General features: G+C 36.0%; 2 protein-coding genes across 3 annotated transcripts; one reads left to right on the top strand and one right to left on the bottom strand.

The window, feature by feature from the left end:
• Nucleotides 1-9,533: 9,533 nt before the first annotated feature.
• LOC110671917 (gamma carbonic anhydrase-like 2, mitochondrial) lies at nt 9,534-11,253 on the bottom strand. Its single transcript, XM_021834541.2, has 2 exons — nt 10,818-11,253; nt 9,534-10,215 (listed from the first exon to the last, which is right to left on the bottom strand). The coding sequence occupies exons 1-2, from the start codon at nt 11,179-11,181 to the stop codon at nt 9,839-9,841; spliced, it is 741 nt and encodes a 246-aa protein (XP_021690233.2). The 5' UTR covers nt 11,182-11,253; the 3' UTR covers nt 9,534-9,838.
• A 1,735-nt stretch (nt 11,254-12,988) lies between these two features.
• Nucleotides 12,989-18,783, top strand: LOC110671914 (CBS domain-containing protein CBSCBSPB1). Of its 2 annotated transcripts, XM_021834539.2 has the most exons (15): nt 12,989-13,308; nt 13,420-13,605; nt 15,066-15,234; nt 15,341-15,473; nt 15,546-15,716; nt 15,823-15,901; nt 16,007-16,120; nt 16,248-16,314; nt 16,486-16,591; nt 16,685-16,743; nt 17,116-17,225; nt 17,310-17,443; nt 17,776-17,861; nt 17,956-18,045; nt 18,252-18,783. In XM_021834539.2, the coding sequence occupies exons 2-15, from the start codon at nt 13,469-13,471 to the stop codon at nt 18,429-18,431; spliced, it is 1,635 nt and encodes a 544-aa protein (XP_021690231.2). In that variant the 5' UTR covers nt 12,989-13,308; nt 13,420-13,468; the 3' UTR covers nt 18,432-18,783. The 2 variants fall into 2 exon arrangements, with proteins under 2 accessions (XP_021690231.2, XP_057988583.1); XM_058132600.1 differs by lacking the exons at nt 12,989-13,308; nt 15,066-15,234 and having other exon boundaries at nt 13,476-13,605.
• Nucleotides 18,784-19,207: the final 424 nt, after the last annotated feature.

Below are 19,207 nucleotides of genomic sequence, written 5' to 3'. Positions count from 1 at the left end.
TGATTTTTTTATATATTATTATTGGGCTTCGTGTAGGTATCCTCAATTCGCGGAAATTCGACAGTTGTCCGGATCTGTGAATTTCCGGAAAAGTCTCCGATTTGGACCGAGATTTTGGCTACCCCCCCATTGTCGGGCATCCCGAGCGTTCAAGTCGGAATCGGCAAAGGTAAACCCGAACCTTGCTTTTTCGTAATTTTCTAGTGCTTAAATAGGATTAAAAATCCATAAAATATTCGTGGTAGCTTAGAAAATTACGATTCTTTTTGCAATAGCTTAGTAATATTGCTAAGGAGGGCTGTGGTTAGTTTTATAATTTTTAGAGCTTATTTGAGCAGTTTTTGCAAAAATGATCAATTATAAGGACTAAATTGAAATTTTACATATTGTGATGAATGATTGATTTGATGGGCCCACGAGGGGCTGTGTGATGTGATTGAGTTGTGGATATATGGATTGTGGATATAGAAGTGTGTTTTGAGCCCTTTTGCAGGTTGGGTAGGTCCTAGGTATAGGGAAGATTCTGCCGGATTTTCGGCACGACTTAGGACGTACTTGATCTTTTTCTTTGTTTGTATTGAGTCAGACTGTATTAAATAATTGTAATATAATTGTCAGGTGAGCCGGGACAGCCTTCTTCCTCCGCCCAGCCGTCACAGTAATTTGTCGTCAAGTTTGTGAGTAGAATATTAATTTTAATTGTAATTTCGATATTATTATATGTTCAAGCATGCCCATGCATCACTTATATGCATATATTTATGTAGTTAAACTCTAGGCACGATTTATGTTGCATTCATAACTGTTGATGTGCCATGGATGTTGTTGTGGTAATTTGGAGCAGTGTGCGTGCGTTGGCGTGCGTGTGATGTGGTGTGGACTATGGATAGGACGGGGTAGTCACGGCTTGAGTAATTCGCTGGGACCCGATCCTTCGAGGGGTAGTCACGGCTTGAGTAATTGGGACCTCGATTTGGTTATTAAGTGGAAGTCCGAGCTTGAGTAATTACCGGCACGTTGGATTTAAGAGAGTCAGATAGGGATCACCCCATATGTTATGATTGATACTACAGGTGTGTGAGTGCTCCAAATTACCTTTACGATGCTATGATGTGAATTTATTCTTGATGTTGCACTTCATTCCAGTTGCATTAGTTTTAGATAGTTATAGAGATTATGGTTAAAATTGATATTTTACTCTCGAGTCGAACGCTCACTCCTGTTCAAAAATTTTTACAGCCGCAGGAGGATATTTTATTCAGGTTAACTCGCTTATACTTCGCAGGTTCTTTATCGATATTTGTGTAATTTTATGTACTCCTAGAATATCCGCATGTGTTAGCAGTAATAATTTGAATATGGTCTGTAATATTATTATCATGTTGGACCTGTAAACTTAATATTCTATGTCTGTTTGATGGATTGGATGAGGGAGCTGAGCTCCCATTTATTATTATGTTGATGAGTATGTGGAGGGTGAGCTGAGCTCCCCAATTGACTATATATTGTGTTTACAGGTCGGGTGAGTCGAAAACTCCCCGTTGGTAAGTCCATTTTATGGCCGGACTCTGTCCGTTTGTTTTCTTGATATTGGGCCCAAATGGGTCTTAGAGTTGGGTTAATGAACAGTTAGGCTTACTACGGGCCTCGGGGGCTTTAAGCTGGCCCAGGTCCTAGTGCCGGTCCGGCCCATAGGTTGGGTCGTGACAAAGATCAACTTATAAAAAAAAAAAAGTAAAAATATAATACTTATATTTTACAATTAAAATCGGATAAGAATTTAATATTCTGAAAATTATTAAGAATTACATATATAATTAGGTCAAGGTCACAATAGGTTTTCAAAGAGAGAAAAAGAAAACTTATATATATTTACAAGCCAGGCTTTTCTCTCCCTGTCCTGAAGGAAAAGAAGCAAAAGAAGGTAACGGTGTCACAGAAGAATTTTCAGGCGTACATGAACATACCTGCAAAAAGTTGATGCACTTGCGACTGGGAAAATCTAAAATTCATGCTGCCCAAGAAGTCAGGAACAGTGGTTTTTAACTTCCCTATGACCTCATGCAAATACTCGCATGCATGCACGGGAAATTATTAAATATATTTAAAATATTTTTCATTCACTCGTATAAATATAAAATTTATCTCTTATAATTTAAAAAATAATATATATATTATAAAAATCACTATGATTGGAGTTACAGAAAGGTCCATTTTTATAGTTACTTGTAGATGCTAGCAAAATTCAACAGAGATGGACAAAGCAAAAGATATTCAAGAAATCCCTATAAGAATAACCTAATTTCCCCTTCCCAATCCACTGGAAAAATATGCAAGGACACATTACTATACGAAATTACGCAAATGCATACTATTAGACATAATAGGGGAAAGCCGAACCATGCATTAGAGAACAAATTAACTTACTGTATCTTCAAATTTCCTCCATAGAATTAAAATTCTGCACAATCCTTTTTTTTTTTTTTTAAACAAGCAATAAGCAATTTTATTATTAAAATATCTGGAAAAAACGTAGCATACACTATCTGACTAATACTCGGTCATCAGACTTTTTTAATACACATAACCTAAAATAATTTATGCTAATTGAAAAAACCTGGAAAAATACAATACAAAACAATGAAATAAACAACAAGGCACACAGATCTCACAATCCGCATTCAGCAACGGGTTACAAAACCAGTAAAATGAACAAAACACAAGAAATAGAGGATCCCAAAAATGCACAATCCTGTTGTAAATTAAGAAGTTAATCTGTACTTCTTTCACTAAAAAATCTGCATGAAGACTTCCTTCCCCAAGCAAGTCCAAGGCTGTATATTTACAATCATTCTTTTATTTGAGTTTGTTCTCTGAAAGCTCTGGAATTAATCCAAAAACTGAATTTTAGTAAAAAATTATTAAGAATGAAATCATATACTATCAAGAAACCATTCAACTCAAAAGTCCAAACTCAATTATAAAGTGAGGGACTTTTTTTTTTTTAACAGCAAAAAAGGAAATATATTAAAAGAGAAAGAAATATAGAGGATGTAACACCCCAATGAAAAAGACTACTTCAAAACCCCAACAAGGATGAGGCAACAATAAAAAGAACTTAACAAGGTTCATAGAACCAAAACCATAAACTAGTCACAAAAAATGCAAAACAAAAGAAGTATTCAGAAAAAAGCAATAAAATCATCAGAATGAAGCACTTCTTGCTTAGCCAGATTATCTACAAAAGCATTGGCCTCACAAGGGATGTGTTTAACTAGTAGAGCTGGAAGATGACTCTTACATTCGATGATAGAGTTGACCACTGAAGAGAGCCTCCAAGGAGTAGACTCCAAGTAATGAAACCAAGAAACAGCATTCATTGAATCTGATTCAATGAAGATGGAGCTAATGAAAGAAAAGATCTCCTGCTTACTGACACTAACTTCAAGAGCCTTTGAGATAGCTAAAAGTTCACCTGCATTTGAGTCAATGATACCAATAAAATAAGAAAATAGGCAGATGATATTCCCAAACGAGTCCCTCAATACACCACCAATACCTGACCTCCCTGGTTTTCTGATTAAAGAACCGTCTTGCAGATCAACTTTTAATTGTTGGACAGTGATCAGTTCTGAAGGAGAGAGGTTATGAGATTCTGCTGTAATTTCCCACTGGTCAATAGATTAGCTCAGAGCCTTGATTTTTTCCTCCACATTCCCAAACACATTAACATTCCAAATCTTGAGTCACTGTTTCAGCATTTTCATCTTTAAGGTTAGAGGCGTAGCAGAAACTGAAACCTCATCCTAAAAAGATTTTAGAGTGTCTGCAAAACCTAGGTAACTCCACCATGCATCAGGAAATCGAATTGGTCTTGGGCCCCGGTTAGAGATATCTTAAGAGAAAAGGAAGTGGTTGTCATCTCTCTAGATAAGCCCATGAGAGTGAGATTAGGAAAAATAGTAATCTAATGATGTGAAGACAAGGCTCTGTCAATGCGGCTCATTGAGGACTTATTCCTCCAAGTAAAACGCATGCCACTAAGTGAAATATCAAGAAGAAAAAGGTGATTCACAAAAGACTAAAATTGTCTCATACCCACTAAGGATGATCAGCCACTTTTTTTGTCAGAAACAGGCAAAATTTGATTAAAGTCTGCTTTGAGAAGTATAGGCCCATCAATTAACTCAAGAACATGCGTTAATTCATTCCACAACACGTGCTGATCTTGGTTAGAGCAAGGCCCATAAACAAAAGCAATTGTGGCCTCAAAGTTATCAGAAACAAACGAACCATGCAACAAAATCCACTGATTGAAAGGTTGAGTTCTCTGGACAGAAAAAGCTTCTTTGTTCCATATTACTAGTAGCCCACCTGAGAGTACAACCGCATCTATAACAATCCAATCAAGTGTTCCCATACCCCAAACTCGTCTAACTAGATAAAAAGATATGTCTGAGCATTTTGTCTTAACTAAAAAAACAATATCTATGTTGTGCTTATTGATGAGATTCCTAAGATATCTTTTCTTAGAAGCATTACCCAAACCTCTAGGATTCCACGAGAGTACAGCAAACATGTTGGGACAAGATATCTTGAACCTTAATTCTCTGGAGAAGATGATCTACCTCAACTTAATTAGCAAAGTGTAACAAGAGAGTCTCTTCATCAACATCATAAGACATAACCAAGTTCCTTTCGGCATCCATGGTGGCTTCTGCTTCTACTAGTGGTGATAGGATCAAAGGATTAATTCCCTCTTCTAAAGTTCATTTATAGTGAACCAGTTCGTTGACCCTCTTAATATCATTGTCGGTTGCGCAAAAGAAGGCACCAAAGCAATCAACTTTTGATTTCTTTTTTCTTCCTCGAAAAGCTTTGGGTAAAAGTCATAAAGCTCAACTACTTCTCTGGCTTTTCGTCTCTGTTTTAGAATGCGGTTTACTTTTAGGCATGAAAGTAGCATGTTACTATCAAAACTGAGTTCTTCATTTTGCGCTTCTGAGGTGGGACTCTCATTTGATTCCGAGAGACTTAAGAATAATTTTAAACTTTTAAGAAATATATTTACCAATTGAATCTTGTTGTACCCTATAAATATAAGTTGAGTAGAAATTAAACACAATTTTAACACCTCTCGCACTTGAAAATCTACATGAATCCTATGGTGTAGTGACAGAAAAGCATGATTAATTTTAATCATACGTGAAAATGAGAGGAAAGTAATAACAAAGATGATTATTTAGGTATATATATATATAACTAGTGACTCACGAGTACTGATGTCTTGACAGATGAATAAAGAAAGTAGCTTCAAAAGTAGAATCTTCAATTAATTATCTCCTAAAATCAATATTAAAATAGATCATACTAATCACAAAACGCCACAGGTTCATAAGACAATTGCTAAGAAAGGTGAAAACAAAGGGAAAGGAAAGGAGTATTTCAATATGATTTTATATTTTGCTTGCATTATCAAGGAGATAATAACCTTAATTAAATTGCACTAATTAAGGGACCTGAAAATCTGTAATAAAAACCCGAAAACTTATATATGATTTATGTGAAATAGAGTATAGCCGTGTTGTTTAGTTTGAGTTTGTTTATCTTCTTCCTCCTTAGGTATAAAAAAAAATTATGAAATTTAATATACCAAATATCTGCAAAAATTGCTAAACCCTAAAATTTAATCTATTGTTATAATACGAAAGCTGATTTTTGGGAAAGAATAAAAAAGAATTGATCGATAAAACTCCAATTATAATTACTATACATATGTACAAATTATTAAATAAATAAGAGGGATATTGGCACGGCTCAATCAGATTAAAGGACCCAAACCCTTGGGAGATTTGATTTGATTGAGCCATTCCAACATCCCCTCTTTCTCTATACACTTACCAGTATACATGACAAGATGATTTGCAAAGAATGGAATGGAACCGTATATTCACCACATATCATGTTTATGAAGCTTGGCATGAACATTCAAAATATATGGTGACGGATGAGAATTAGAAGAGAGGAGACAAGGAAATTAAGGAGGATTAATATGCATTAGCAAGCTTGTGTTTTGTGGTAGATTTAATGCAAATAGGTGAGAGGCAGAAGAATCAAGAAAGAGGGAAAATATGACATCAAGAAACCAGAAAATGGTTGAGATGTCAAAATCTTTGCTTCATTTAGAAGAATGGTAATTTATATAAAATTTCCCATTAGGTCTTCCCACAATATGCCTAGTGGTTGATGTCATTGGGACAAGAGAAAGGGTTCCATTTTCTTAAAAATTTCCTAATAATGATAATTTCCAATTGATTAAATAAATAGGGTCGTGATCCATCAAAATCAGTTTTCAAATCCATAGAGTAACAAGTGCAATATCGGTGTCACCTGTCTATTATACATATGCATTGACATCAACACATAATCGAAGCAAATAAAGTCTGGCAGTTGCATGTTATTTTCTTTCAAATTGTAATTATTTGAACATTTATATATATTTAAGGGTAAATTGACTTAAAATCTTAGAAATCAAATAGTTCTTTGGATTTTTTCTCTTTTAATTTTTCTTAATTGTTTTATTGAATTTGGTTTAGATGTGTTTTATCATTAGTTGCTAAACAAAATAGTCAACAATAATACTCAAACTGGTGATCAATTGATAAGCAAAGAATGGCCTGTTTGACCCTAAAATTGAATTATTCCATTGTGTGCGACCCTATACTTTCATTTCACGAGCAGAAAAAGTTTTATAATTCTTATTTAATTTCACTTTATATGGTAAAGTCTTATGCCGATGTGAAGTTAGGTTAGAATCAAACACCAACATATCAAATGCTGCCGATTGCCGAATCTTCAATCTAATATTGCAGTAGTCAAATGCAGCCACCAACTGGTCCATTAATTCCATATATATTTAGAGCTCTAAAGATGCCACTTATTTAATAATAATGATAAAAAGCCATCTTGATGATGATGAGGCAGTGGCATAGTGGAAAAAAAAAAAAAACCAAAAAAACAATAGTCCTATAACAAAAAAAAAAAAAATATATATATATATATATATATAATTTTTTGAGAAATATTTGGTTAAAGTGACCAATTATTGCAAAATGGAAGGTCACCATCTTGTGGGTACCAAGCCAAGGGGGGTAGTTGGAAAGTGTTTAAATTGATAAAAATCCTATCATTATGAATTGTATTTTTTGACAAGAAATGCAATTACTTTTGTAATTGGTTTCGCAATTGGTCATGTAGATTTTTTTTTTTCCTTATCATTTTGGGTGAGGAACCTTCAGCTTAATTATTTGTCTAAATCTCTCCACTAATCAAGACACTAAGAAACCAAAGATTCGGTTTACCTAATTTTTTTGTCCTAATTTCTCCACTATTTAGTGGATAGCATACTATGGTATTTGACGCCAGCATGAGCAGCAGCTTGGCCTCTTGCCCCTTAATTAATCAATATAAATAAGAAGGCAAAATTGTGGAGGCTTCTGTTGGTGGATGAATAAATCTCATTTGATAATGACTCCCTAAACTAGTCCAAGAAGAAGGCTTATCGTGAGGGCCATTGACCCCTCCAAAGAAAGAAACCCCTCCAATGAAAGAAAAGATAAAAGATGGGATGGGGTTGGAGATTAGGAGTCAGATAATCATGGAATACCATTCGTGTAGTGTTAAAGAAATTGCAGAAATAAGTTGTGCATGCCCAGCCCACGTACAGTTACAATACAAAATCCACTTAATTGGCAATTAGCTAAGCTTTGCTTTGGTTGGTCGTCCGGATTCGTGCAAGAAGAAGAAACCAACAAGATGGAGCTAGGGGAATATCATTACTACTTGCCACCAACCCACGGAAACTACAACACAGGTCCAGCCCAGGAATTCCAATAACTGCCCATAGAGGTGGAGTAGACGTAGAAATCTTCTTATTGTCTTTCAGAAAGGCATATTCTTTGGTTAGACTGCCAAATCCATTCCCAATGACAAGTATTCTTTGGTTATAAGAAAAATAAAATCTGATTTATATTTAGTTTTGTGATTGTGATCACTCTCTTTTAAAATAGCATTAAATAATCTCAATTTAACTCAACTAAACTCAACTAAACCTTTATCTCAAAAATTTGAGATCGGCTATATGGATTCGCTTTCTCCACTTTAAACGATTTTGGGTTAAATCTTCAGAAATGTGTAATGCTTCTAGGTCTTGTTGTACTACTCTCCTCCAAGTCAATTTAGGTTTACTCTTTTTTTCCTTTATATCCTCTAACCTAATGTGCTCTACTTGTCTAATTGGGGCCTCTGTATGTCTATGTTTCAAATGACCAAACCACTTCAATCTCTCTTCTCTCAACTTATCTTCAATTGGCACCACTCCTACCTTTTCTCTAATACTCTCATTACGGATTTTATCTAGTCTAGTATGGCCACTCATCCTTCAGTGCCCAACACTCAATACCACATAACATAGCAGATCGTATGGCTGTACAGTAAAATTTTCTTTTCAACTTATTGGGAATCTTACGATCACAAAAAACTTCCGTGGCACGTATTCACTTTAACCATCCAGCTTTAATCCTATGACTAACATACTCCTCACATCTCCCCATCTACTTAAAGGACTGAGCCGAGATATTTAAAATGATTACTACCACTCTAACCAAACTAACTCCTTCCCTATCACCAATTTGGTCTTCACTAAACTTGCAATGTATGTATTCTATCTTCGTTCTATTTAACTTAAAACCCTTTGACTTTAAAATATTTCTCCAAAACTCTAGCTTTCTATTGACTCATTCTCACGTCTTATCTATCAGAACAATATCATCCGTAAACATCATGCACCAAGAAATACTCTCTTGTATATGTTTCGTCAATTCATCTAAGACTAATGTAAAAAGGTAAGGGTTTATGGCTGATCCTTGGTGTAATACAATTGAGATCGGAAAATCTCTTGTATTTCCTCTCACTGTGGGCACAATAATAGTTGCTTCTTCGTATATATCTTTCAACACTTATATGTACCTAATAGATACCCTCTTTTGTTTTAATACGTTCCATAAGACATCTCTTGAAACACTATCACAAGCCTTCTCCAAATAGCATTAAATAATATTTCTTAAAAAAAAACATTAACTAATGTGAGCCAAATTGATTAATGAGTTGAACTAAATGAGGTACGCTTCTACTAAAAATAGCTTTGCTATATATGCATCTCAGCCACTTGTTACATAACCTAGCAACCCCAGTTAGGAGTGATACTGCAACTTCAGCATATCAACTTGCTTGCTTGCCATTACTCAACAGTGAGAATGGTTGAAACTCAATTGCCATTTCCAAAGGAGAGAGATCACTATTGCAGAAATGGTTATAATTCATTATGAACATACAGCAACGAACCCTAAATAGTTTCCATCAAAATAATTCTCATGACAACCGAGACATGATATTAGAACCCCCTATATCGATAAAGCACACTAATTAACTCATATTAGTTTTTTTGATTTGGTGACGTAAACCCAGCGATGCTGTTTCCCTAATGAACTGGAGTATCTTCTTTGATATGAAGGGAAAATGGACAAGTTCTCGACAGCCAACATCAAGAAAGGCTGGACAAAGCCAAGTACAGTAAGCTTTAGTATGCAAACCAAATACAATTGACAAGTGCCTCCAGTGACTACCATTCACCCATTTGGTTGAAATTCACAACCAGCTCTTTCAACAACCAACAAAATCAAATACAAACAAAAGAAACATGAAAGCTTGCTTTATATGTTCTCCAGCTATTTATTTCCTTGCCATTAACCGACACATAAAAACATGACAGTTAAAAGCATCAGATAGAAATGCCTAACTTCTTCTTCAACTTCTCAACCTCTAAATATACTGTAGAGTAAGGAAGAAACTCGGAGAAATGGTTTTTGCTGAGATCGTTAATTGCAACAGCAAGTTTTGGGACTTCTAAAGTCTCTTCATGAGTCAAAGCCCTCACAAACCTTGCTGGATTTCCTGCCCAAAGTTCACCAGTTGGAATTCTCCTTCCTGGGGGAACTACTGACCCTGCTTCAAGTATTGAGTGTGTCTCCACCAAAGAACCTTCCATGAGGATAGAGTGCTGTCCGATAATGCATTCTGGCTCAATTGTGCAGGATCGCAAGAGACTGTATGCACCAATTGTCACAAACCTTTCAATGGATGTCTCTGCCGGCAGCCCTGACACAAGTAGTATAGAAATATAAAATCAGAGGTCCTAAACGGAGTTCATAATAAGGAATCACATTTGCATTTCTTTGGATTTCACATTTACTGTGAAATAATGCAACTATTTTACCCCAGAAAAATCAATAAGCAGGGAGCATATGGGAGGGACGTATGCTAAGGAACCCTTGGTATAGTATCATCACCCATCGGCAATGCATGTTATAATTTTCCTCCATACAGACCCATAGAACATAAAAAGATCACATATGTTTTCCAATCTACATTGATGCTCAGCACCTTAACAAAGGGAAATTCGCATGCAACATCAGAGCGCACAAGAGTATAGAGAAAGAAGGCGAACAATTGCAGCAACAGAAGACCTCCCCAACTTGACAAGTCCTAAGTAAGTTCAAGATCACTTAAATATCCACTAAAAATTCTCCGTTTTAGCACAATAAAACCTAAAAATTACCTAAAACTCTAACAAATCAGAGGCTCAACTTCATTCAAATATCCACTAAAAATTCCCAAATTTAGCACAATAAAACTCAAATGGCCTAAAGCCCCAGGAAATCAAATAAGAAAATGATTAAAAAAAAAAAAAGAACTCGAACCTGTAGGCGAGTTCCAGGCGGCATGCATAACGCACCGCTCTTGAACATTGGAGCAGAAGCCGACTGTGATCTTGTTGAGATCACCCCTGAGGACCGATCCGCTCCAAACTGACGCTCCATCGCAGACCGTAACCTGACCCGCTAGGACGACATTGGGTGCGACATAGGCGTCGACGGCGACCTTGGGAATCCACTGACCCAACGGGATTATCTGCCTTTGACCTCGATAGTCCCACTTGACTCGATCGGGCGACGGCGTTATAGATTTGGTTGATGCCCCAGCATCAGCGGAGAAGGTGCGGCTAAGGTGGGGGTGCGAGGACGCTAGGGCTTTTCTAGAGATGCGGGCTAGGGCAGTGGCCATTCTTTCCTCCGTTACCAAGCTTCAACTCAACGAAGTGGCGTCGAGAAGAAAAGCGAAAACCCAGGAGAGAGGGGGTGACTGCCGGGTAGGCCGGCGGGCAGCGGTGTTGGGCCAGAAGTTTTAGATGAGTTGGGCTCAAATGAAACTCCATCTAAAATTGTATGGGCTTCACATTGAAAGCCATAAAAATCACCCAAGTTTTTCTATAACAGATTTACATATTACCATAATTTAATAAATTTTAAATATTTATTCTAATAAATACAAACTTCTCCTGCATTCAGAAATCACAAGTTGAAATCAGTAGGAATTAATGATGGAGGCCAAACATATGCTAGTCATGTCTTCGCATCAACCAGCATCCTCTTCTGCGCTATATGTGAAGTCCTACCCATCTTCGGTTGCTTCTACGGGGATCTATGATGGACTACAGCATCATCCTCCCAAGGACAAGAACTCTTAACACCAATTCAGGAATTGGTTATAAATCCTACGGCTACGACGAAACCATTGATGAAAAAGCTTCAAATTACATCTCAAGCGTTCGAGAGCGACTTAGGGCACACGATTAAACTACTTATGTCTTCAATTCAAATTAGTCTACTCTCTCTCTCTCTATATATATATATACACACACACTCTGCTGTGTATATATGTATGTTGCTCCTCGTTGTATACGATTGAGCAAAGCATACTAATTTCCAGCTTGTCTATTATAAAAATGTCGATATAGAGTGGCATGATTGAGCGTGATTAGAAAATTTCGTGTTTGGAAACCAGGAAAAAAATTATTAAAAAAATTAATATTTTCTAATTTTTATGGTGAATTTCTAATCTATTATGCTCGGAGGATAAAAATTTCTTAATTGAATAATGTAATCAAATTGGATTTCAATTTAAATTGGAAATAACCAAAATTTAATTTATTAATACTTGATTTCATTATCTCAATTACAATCCAGATAGATGAATTCACCTGAAAATGAGGGACATTTTCCTTTTTTTTTTTTAAGAGGATTTTCAAACTGAATAATATATTAATCCAATTAAAAAAATACAAGGAAAAAAGAAAAAAGAAACTCCATCTGGAGATCAACTTGTTTACTCTTTGCTTTCAATGTTAAAAAAAAAAAAAATAATAGAGGGAGGAAGTAGCTAGGAATGAATATGATGATAAATCGATGATTGATGAGTAGAACGCCAGAAAATTCGATGGTAGCCAGCAAAACAAAGGTAGCCAGCAAAACATATCCTCTCTTCATTTGAATCTCTCCCCTTATTCACTTTTCACGCGCACACAATTTAATTCTACTGAAGCCTGAGGACATGGTAAACATCAGTAATCGAGGAAAAATCACAGCCAAAGTATACGGTGCAGGATTGGGCCTTTCCCTTATAGCATGCTTGGAATGAACTGGGTTTAACGGAAAGTTAAAAGAACAGGTATAAGCATGCAGCATATCATCATACAGACGTTCGATTCTTCTTTAGTTATGAATTTATGATCATTGCCAATCCTTAATTTTTATCTTCCAAACATTCTTTATTATTGTTATTATCGTATAAAATTTAAATACGGAATAAAAATGAAAAATATTAATATATAATATTTTTAATTTCAAGGTCCTTGGCATCTCGATGACTAGATTTAGCGACTGATTACGTATAGGAGGGTTTACTTTAATTAAAAATCGACCGTTTAACGAAAAAAAAAAAAGCCTTTAAAATTCCTGTGAAATTGGAGTAATTTCAGTTAAAATCGTTAGCGTGCGCGAATTTCATTGGGCCCCATTCCATCGCATGGCAAATTTTACGTCCTCTCATTTTTTGTTTTCTAGGTTTCAGTGTCTTGCCACCTCCCTTAAATTCCGTCTCTCATCTTTCTTTCTCTCCGCCTCGGCGGTCGGTGAATATTACGGAAAATCTTTATTTTCCGATAACAATCCCGACCTGCTATTGGTTTCAACTTTTTTTCCCTCGCAAAATTTCCAACTCGTGTTAGCCACCTTTCTTCCCTCCAGAATCTTGATACCAAATTCCTCACCATCCAGTTTTCTGCAAATTAATTTTCTTGATTATTACTGAGGCTGTGTTCATCAAATTTTAGTTTCTTTTTTGACTCAATTCGTGAGTTTTTCTTGTTTGTTGCATATTATAAAAGAATTTTTCATGGGTGAAAAATCAGAATTAGTTCTCCAAATAAGATGCATAATCTGATAAATTGGTGGTTGGTTGCAGGAATTTGGAGTGAAATAGATTGTGAATTGTGTGTGGATTATACGTGAAGATGGCCAGTCAAGGCGGATCTTCCAGGAAAAGTCTGACGTTGTCAAATTCGGCTTCTATGATTGGGAGGAAGAAATCATTTGAGAATGGTGGAGCCCCTGATTCTGCACGAAAATCTTTCATCATTTCTCGGCCCGGGTTCGTTTCTTTGCATTTTCTTTAGTTACTTGAGTAATTACCTTTTTGCTTAATTCTTCATTACCCTTTTTGTGCGCTTCTAAATTTAATGCATTATATGGTGAGGAACTGCTGGATTCTGATTTTAGTGTATTTCTGGGCTGAAGAATTTAACCATTTATCATTTATTATTTATTAAATCACTTGGGCCATTCAAATTTTTGGTGAAGGGAATGAGAATTTGCAACTGTATAGCGATTGTTGCAATTGCAAAGATGTTAGTTGCCAACTGCACTTATTTTTATTGAAAGGAAAGGAGTTGCCATTTTTTTTTCTATGTTTATTTAGTTAATTGAACTGCTAATTAGTTTAAGTGGCGAGGAAAATGTTCTTACTTTGACTGAGAATACGCATATCATTTTATGGTAAACTAGGGCTGAAGGCTAGTTCTCAATGCCGTGCGTGCCAAAGAATCTATTTTTAATTTTTTTTAAGTGATAAAAAAAATTGTAGATTAGTGGAAGTAAATCTATTGATTAAATTGCAGCATTTAGGCTTGGTTTGATTACTGGAATTGAGGGATTGAGGATGAAGTGAAAGCATTGCCATTTATAATTTCTAAAGCATGGCTCCTGTGTAGTAAAGAAAATCAGGGTATGTAATAATTTTCATTTGTGATTCACCTTTCCCATTTTGTTAGTTCGAGTTTACCAAACAGACGGAGAATTGAATGCATGATTCTTTCCAGTTCCTTTTTTGTTCCTGATAACCAAACAAGACCTGAGTGTTTGTCTCATATAACCTTATGTAACCTTTCTCCTATTAGATCTGAAGTGAAGAAGAGAGGAAAACATAAAATAACAAGTGAATTGAAATATATATTCTTATTTGCTCTAGAGGAATAGTTCTGAAATGAAAAAGGTATAATGGAGGTAAACATTTAGGTTTGATTAAAGTAAGGAATCTCTTCCCCACCCCCCCCCCCCCCCCCCCCAAAAAAAAAATAAAAATAAAAATAAAAATAAAAATAAAAAAATAAAAAATAAAAAAGATCCCACTCAATCATTCGGGAAAAATGCACTACCTCTCTCTCAAGCACTATTCAGATGCTTGAGCTAATTAAATCCAAAAATGTATGGCGTTGCCCTCGCTAGATGTTAAATAGTCAAATTCTCAGCTGCTTAATCTTTAGATTCATGTCTTTAAGAGATGTCAAAGTCATTGGTGTCTTATGTAATTGGAAATTCTTTAGCAGTATGTTTTGCTTCTAATATTCTGCAAAAGTTTGTATGGTTTGGCATCCCAATCATTTCTTCTGGTAGGTCAATATCTTGGAATGTAAATGTACTCATCCATGCCTTAAACAAGATTCATGACATTTGTGCACCATAGTTGATGCACTCAGATATGAACTCAGCTACCTTGATACTTCATCCTACACCACTAGAGTAGCCTTCCATTTACACCTGCATTTGGAACAGGGGACTAACTGGTGAGCGTACAGTAAAAAGATTGCGCCTCTCAAAGGCCCTAACAGTACCTGAAACTACTAGTATTTATGATGCTTGCCGTCGTATGGCTGCTCGTAGAGTTGATGCCTTATTGCTAACAGACTCAAATGCATTACTTTGTGGAATCCTTACAGACAAGGTAATCTATGGCCTTTTGCACAGTAGACTGCCAAAAAAAAATTCCGCTTTTTTTTTTTTTTACATTAATGTGTTATATTTCATGTGCCACTCTCTTTTTGTTGTAGGATATAGCAACAAGAGTTATTGCTAGTGAGGTTAATCTTGAGGAAACTCCTGTTTCCAAAGTAATGACCAGGAACCCAGTGTTTGTTCTTTCTGATACTCTTGCAGTGGAAGCTCTACAGAAGATGGTTCAAGGTTGGTAGTGAACTGAGAACCATTATATTGTATTATTTTAATCTTAACCCTTCAAGATATTGTTATATACAGGAAAATTCAGACATTTGCCCGTTGTGGAAAACGGAGAGGTCATTGCTTTACTTGATATAGCAAAGTGTTTATATGATGCTATTGCTCGTATGGAAAGGGCTGCTGAGAAGGGAAAAGCTGTTGCTGCAGCTGTTGAAGGTGTAGAAAAAAACTGGGGGACATCTTTTTCTGGTTGGTGGAAAATGTTCCTGTCCTCTTTAGACCTTCTGTGGTTACCTTCTTACTGAGATTTTAATCAATTAGTTTCCTACATGTTTCTTTATTGGTTGACATGCAGGACCTTATACATACATTGAGACACTTCGAGAGCGGATGTTCAGGCCATCTATATCTACAATAATTCCGGAGAATTCAAAGTAGGTAATAATTTGTTTTATTGATTTTTTTTTTTTGCTGTGTTACATTGTTTATTTGGTTTTATGTGCAAGTTTATTATCTTAATACATTGTTTCATCTTTCAGGGTTGTAACAGTTTCACCAACAGAAACAGTTTTGGCAGTGACAAAGAAGATGCTTGAATTTCAGTCAAGCTCTGCAGTGGTGATTGTTGATCACAAACCTCGGGGAATTTTGACGTGAGTCTTTCCTTTAGTTTCTGATCCAGTGAATAGTTTACATACTCAATGTGTTTTTTCAATGTAAATCTGAAAGCAGGAAATTTTTTGTTTATTTTATGTTACAATCTGTGGATCTTTCTGTCAGCTCTAAGGATATCTTGATGCGGGTAATAGCACAAAATCTCCCTCCAGATTCCGTTGTTGTGGAGAAGGTATTTTTGTCTTTCTGATGACCCTACTTATACAAGTGGTTCTGTCAAATAAAATTTCATATATGTTCTGTATATTACTTGTGACAAGACATAAAAATGTAATATGCATCTCTTATTACTACAAGAAAATGATGTTTATTCAGGTATTTGTTCTTTTGATTTTATCTACAGGTCATGACTCCTAACCCTGAATGTGCAACCATTGATACTCCAATTGTTGATGCTCTGCATACAATGCATGATGGAAAATTTTTGCACCTTCCAGTGGTAAATAGGGGTAATATGTTTTCAAGTATCATCATAAATGAAGAGTAAAATTTTTCATGTTTTGTCGTCTTAGGTTCTGATGAGCCTGAATGTTTGAATACAGATGGGAATATAGTTGCTGTGGTTGATGTGATTCATATTACTCATGCAGCAGTTGCCACAGTAAGTAGAGTCCCTACCTTCCCAAAATATATTGCGCTCTACATTGTCCCTCTGCAAGTTGCATTTATCAGAAATTCAGATAAATTGTTATTTTATAGGATAAAAGGTGTTATATGATATGGCCACAAATCCTAATAACAGTGAGTGCCAGCTTTGTTGGCTGGTATCTCTTGGCTTTCAAATCCACTCATGCCTGAGATGAGGGTTTACCCCTCATTTTGTAACCCAGTCAATGATAGATGACATTTTGCCCTCCACACTGGGGGCAAAATTTACTTGCTTTTCAAGAGAAACACATGTTATGTTATGATTCCTTGATATCTTTATTATGAAGCAGAATGAAAATATTCTTGTCATTCCTTTGATAATCAGGTTGGAAGTACTGCTGGAGTAAATAATGAGGCAGCAAGCACAATGATGCAAAAGTTTTGGGATTCTGCAATGGCTTTAAGTCCCAATGAGGATGATGAGGATACACGGAGGTTATTTGCTTTGGTCTTATTGTTACAGTAGATTCTGGTTTCTTCTATCAATGTTTACTAACACATAATTTGGTGACATTTCAGTGAAGGTTCTTTGAAATTGCCTTCTGAAGGAGGAGAGACAGGAAGATCTCTGCCCTATCCTTCATCAGGAATGCCAAACACGTTTGGTTTCAAAATTCAAGACAAGAAAGGGCGACTGCACAGATTTACTTGTGGTGAGATATATTTATTTATTTATTTATTATTATTATTATTATTTGCTGTTTATGCTAGGGTATTAATGTGTTTTCCACATTGCATATAGAATACATGTAGCTCGTGGATGGCTCTTTTGTTGCCGGTTTATGTTTCTAGTCGACTTGCCTTAAAATGTGGCACTTTACAACATTGTTATGGACTGAAAAATATTTCTTTTTGACTTTCTTAATGTGCCAGACATTTGGTTTAGGAGATTTAAGCGCCAACAAATCATTTGTTCACTTTCTGAGAAATTATTATTTTCATAAAATAGATGATTAACCTGGTTTCTGACTTTCTTTTGTACCAGATGCTCGTAATTTGACAGATCTAATAACTGCAATACTTCAGAGGTTAGGGGATGACATTGACCGAAACAACTTGCCTCAAATTTTGGTATACACTTAGAACTTTGTATTTTATAACTATTACCTTGGATTCTTGATTCCCCTCTCTTAGTTCCTTCTTTATTTGTTGTCACATACTAAAGTATGAAGATGAAGACCGTGACAAAGTTGTTCTGGAGTCAGATAGTGATCTCACAGCAGCCGTTGAGCATGCAAAGTTAGCTGGTTTCAAGGTACGGTTCTGCTTTCAGTTGGTTCTCTAATGCTGTTCTTAAGAGGAGATGTGAGGGAACAATTTTACCTTTCATTTTCTTTGTCAGACTCAAGAGATCCATAAAGCAACTAACTTTTTTGGATAAAAGAAATCCTTGAATAACTCTATAATAATACTATCATTCATTATACAATGAAGTCTTTAAATTTATGATGAATTTTGCAGGGTCTGAGATTGCATTTAGACTATTCTGGAATACGTGGTGGTCGTGGGAGTTCGACTTCAGGAGAGATGTATTATGCTCATGCAGATGCATGGGCTGCTGCATACAGTGCAGTTGCAGCGGGTGCGGCTCTGGTTGCTGGGTTAGGTGTACTAGCGTACTTGAGAAGATCTGGTTACTAATGCCTAAATGAAAGGGGGGAAAAAAGAATTAACAGTTCACACAAATTAATCTCCTGTACTAAATGACCAAGATGGAATTGGCTGGGAGGGCATTTCTTGTGCTTGATGTGTGTTTTTTGTGGAACTACATATGCACAAGAAAAAAGAAAAAAAGAAAGAAGAAAATTTCTTGGTGCTGGCCTGCTGGGTACTCCACGATACTTCACATAATCACATGTATTGATTGCTGATCAGGTACATGTGTATTCTTTCTGGTACAAAAAATCTCCCACTTTCTCAGCCTGTTTTTTTCTAAAGAGAAAAATCAATAGAAAAATGGGTGGGATTCTTTTTAACTATTTATCCTTGGCAACGTTGGTATTTGGAGCCCCCTAGCATTTTCCTTGCCCTGGCCTTGTCGGTGAGATTGTGTGGATTGGCACCTCGCCTCAACAAACCAACAGTTGACTCTTCTCTCTTTGAAAGGTCCATTTTCCCTCTTTGAAATGTAAGGATCAGATAGCTGGGATTGGAAATGACCTTCAATTAATAATCATTAAAATATAATCGATCTTAAAAAGTACCAATGCAATACCATGCATTGTTCACCATACGTTTGTAGATATGCCACAGTCAACAGACAGGCGTAGTATTTGCACAGCGAGCTACGAGTGATGGACCGCGAAAGTCATAACACGAACAATATAAAGGGAGCGGCTAGTGTGTACATTCGTCTTTAAGCTAAAATGCCGCAACTTTCACTGTCGGCGTGTGGGGCCCAACTGATCGTTTGGACC

Source organism: Hevea brasiliensis, chromosome 13 (genome assembly GCF_030052815.1).
Source record: "Hevea brasiliensis isolate MT/VB/25A 57/8 chromosome 13, ASM3005281v1, whole genome shotgun sequence".
NCBI classification, from domain to species: domain Eukaryota; kingdom Viridiplantae; phylum Streptophyta; class Magnoliopsida; order Malpighiales; family Euphorbiaceae; genus Hevea; species Hevea brasiliensis.
The sequence above is the reverse complement of the archived record's forward strand: the minus strand, read 5'-3'. Positions and strand labels throughout refer to the sequence as shown.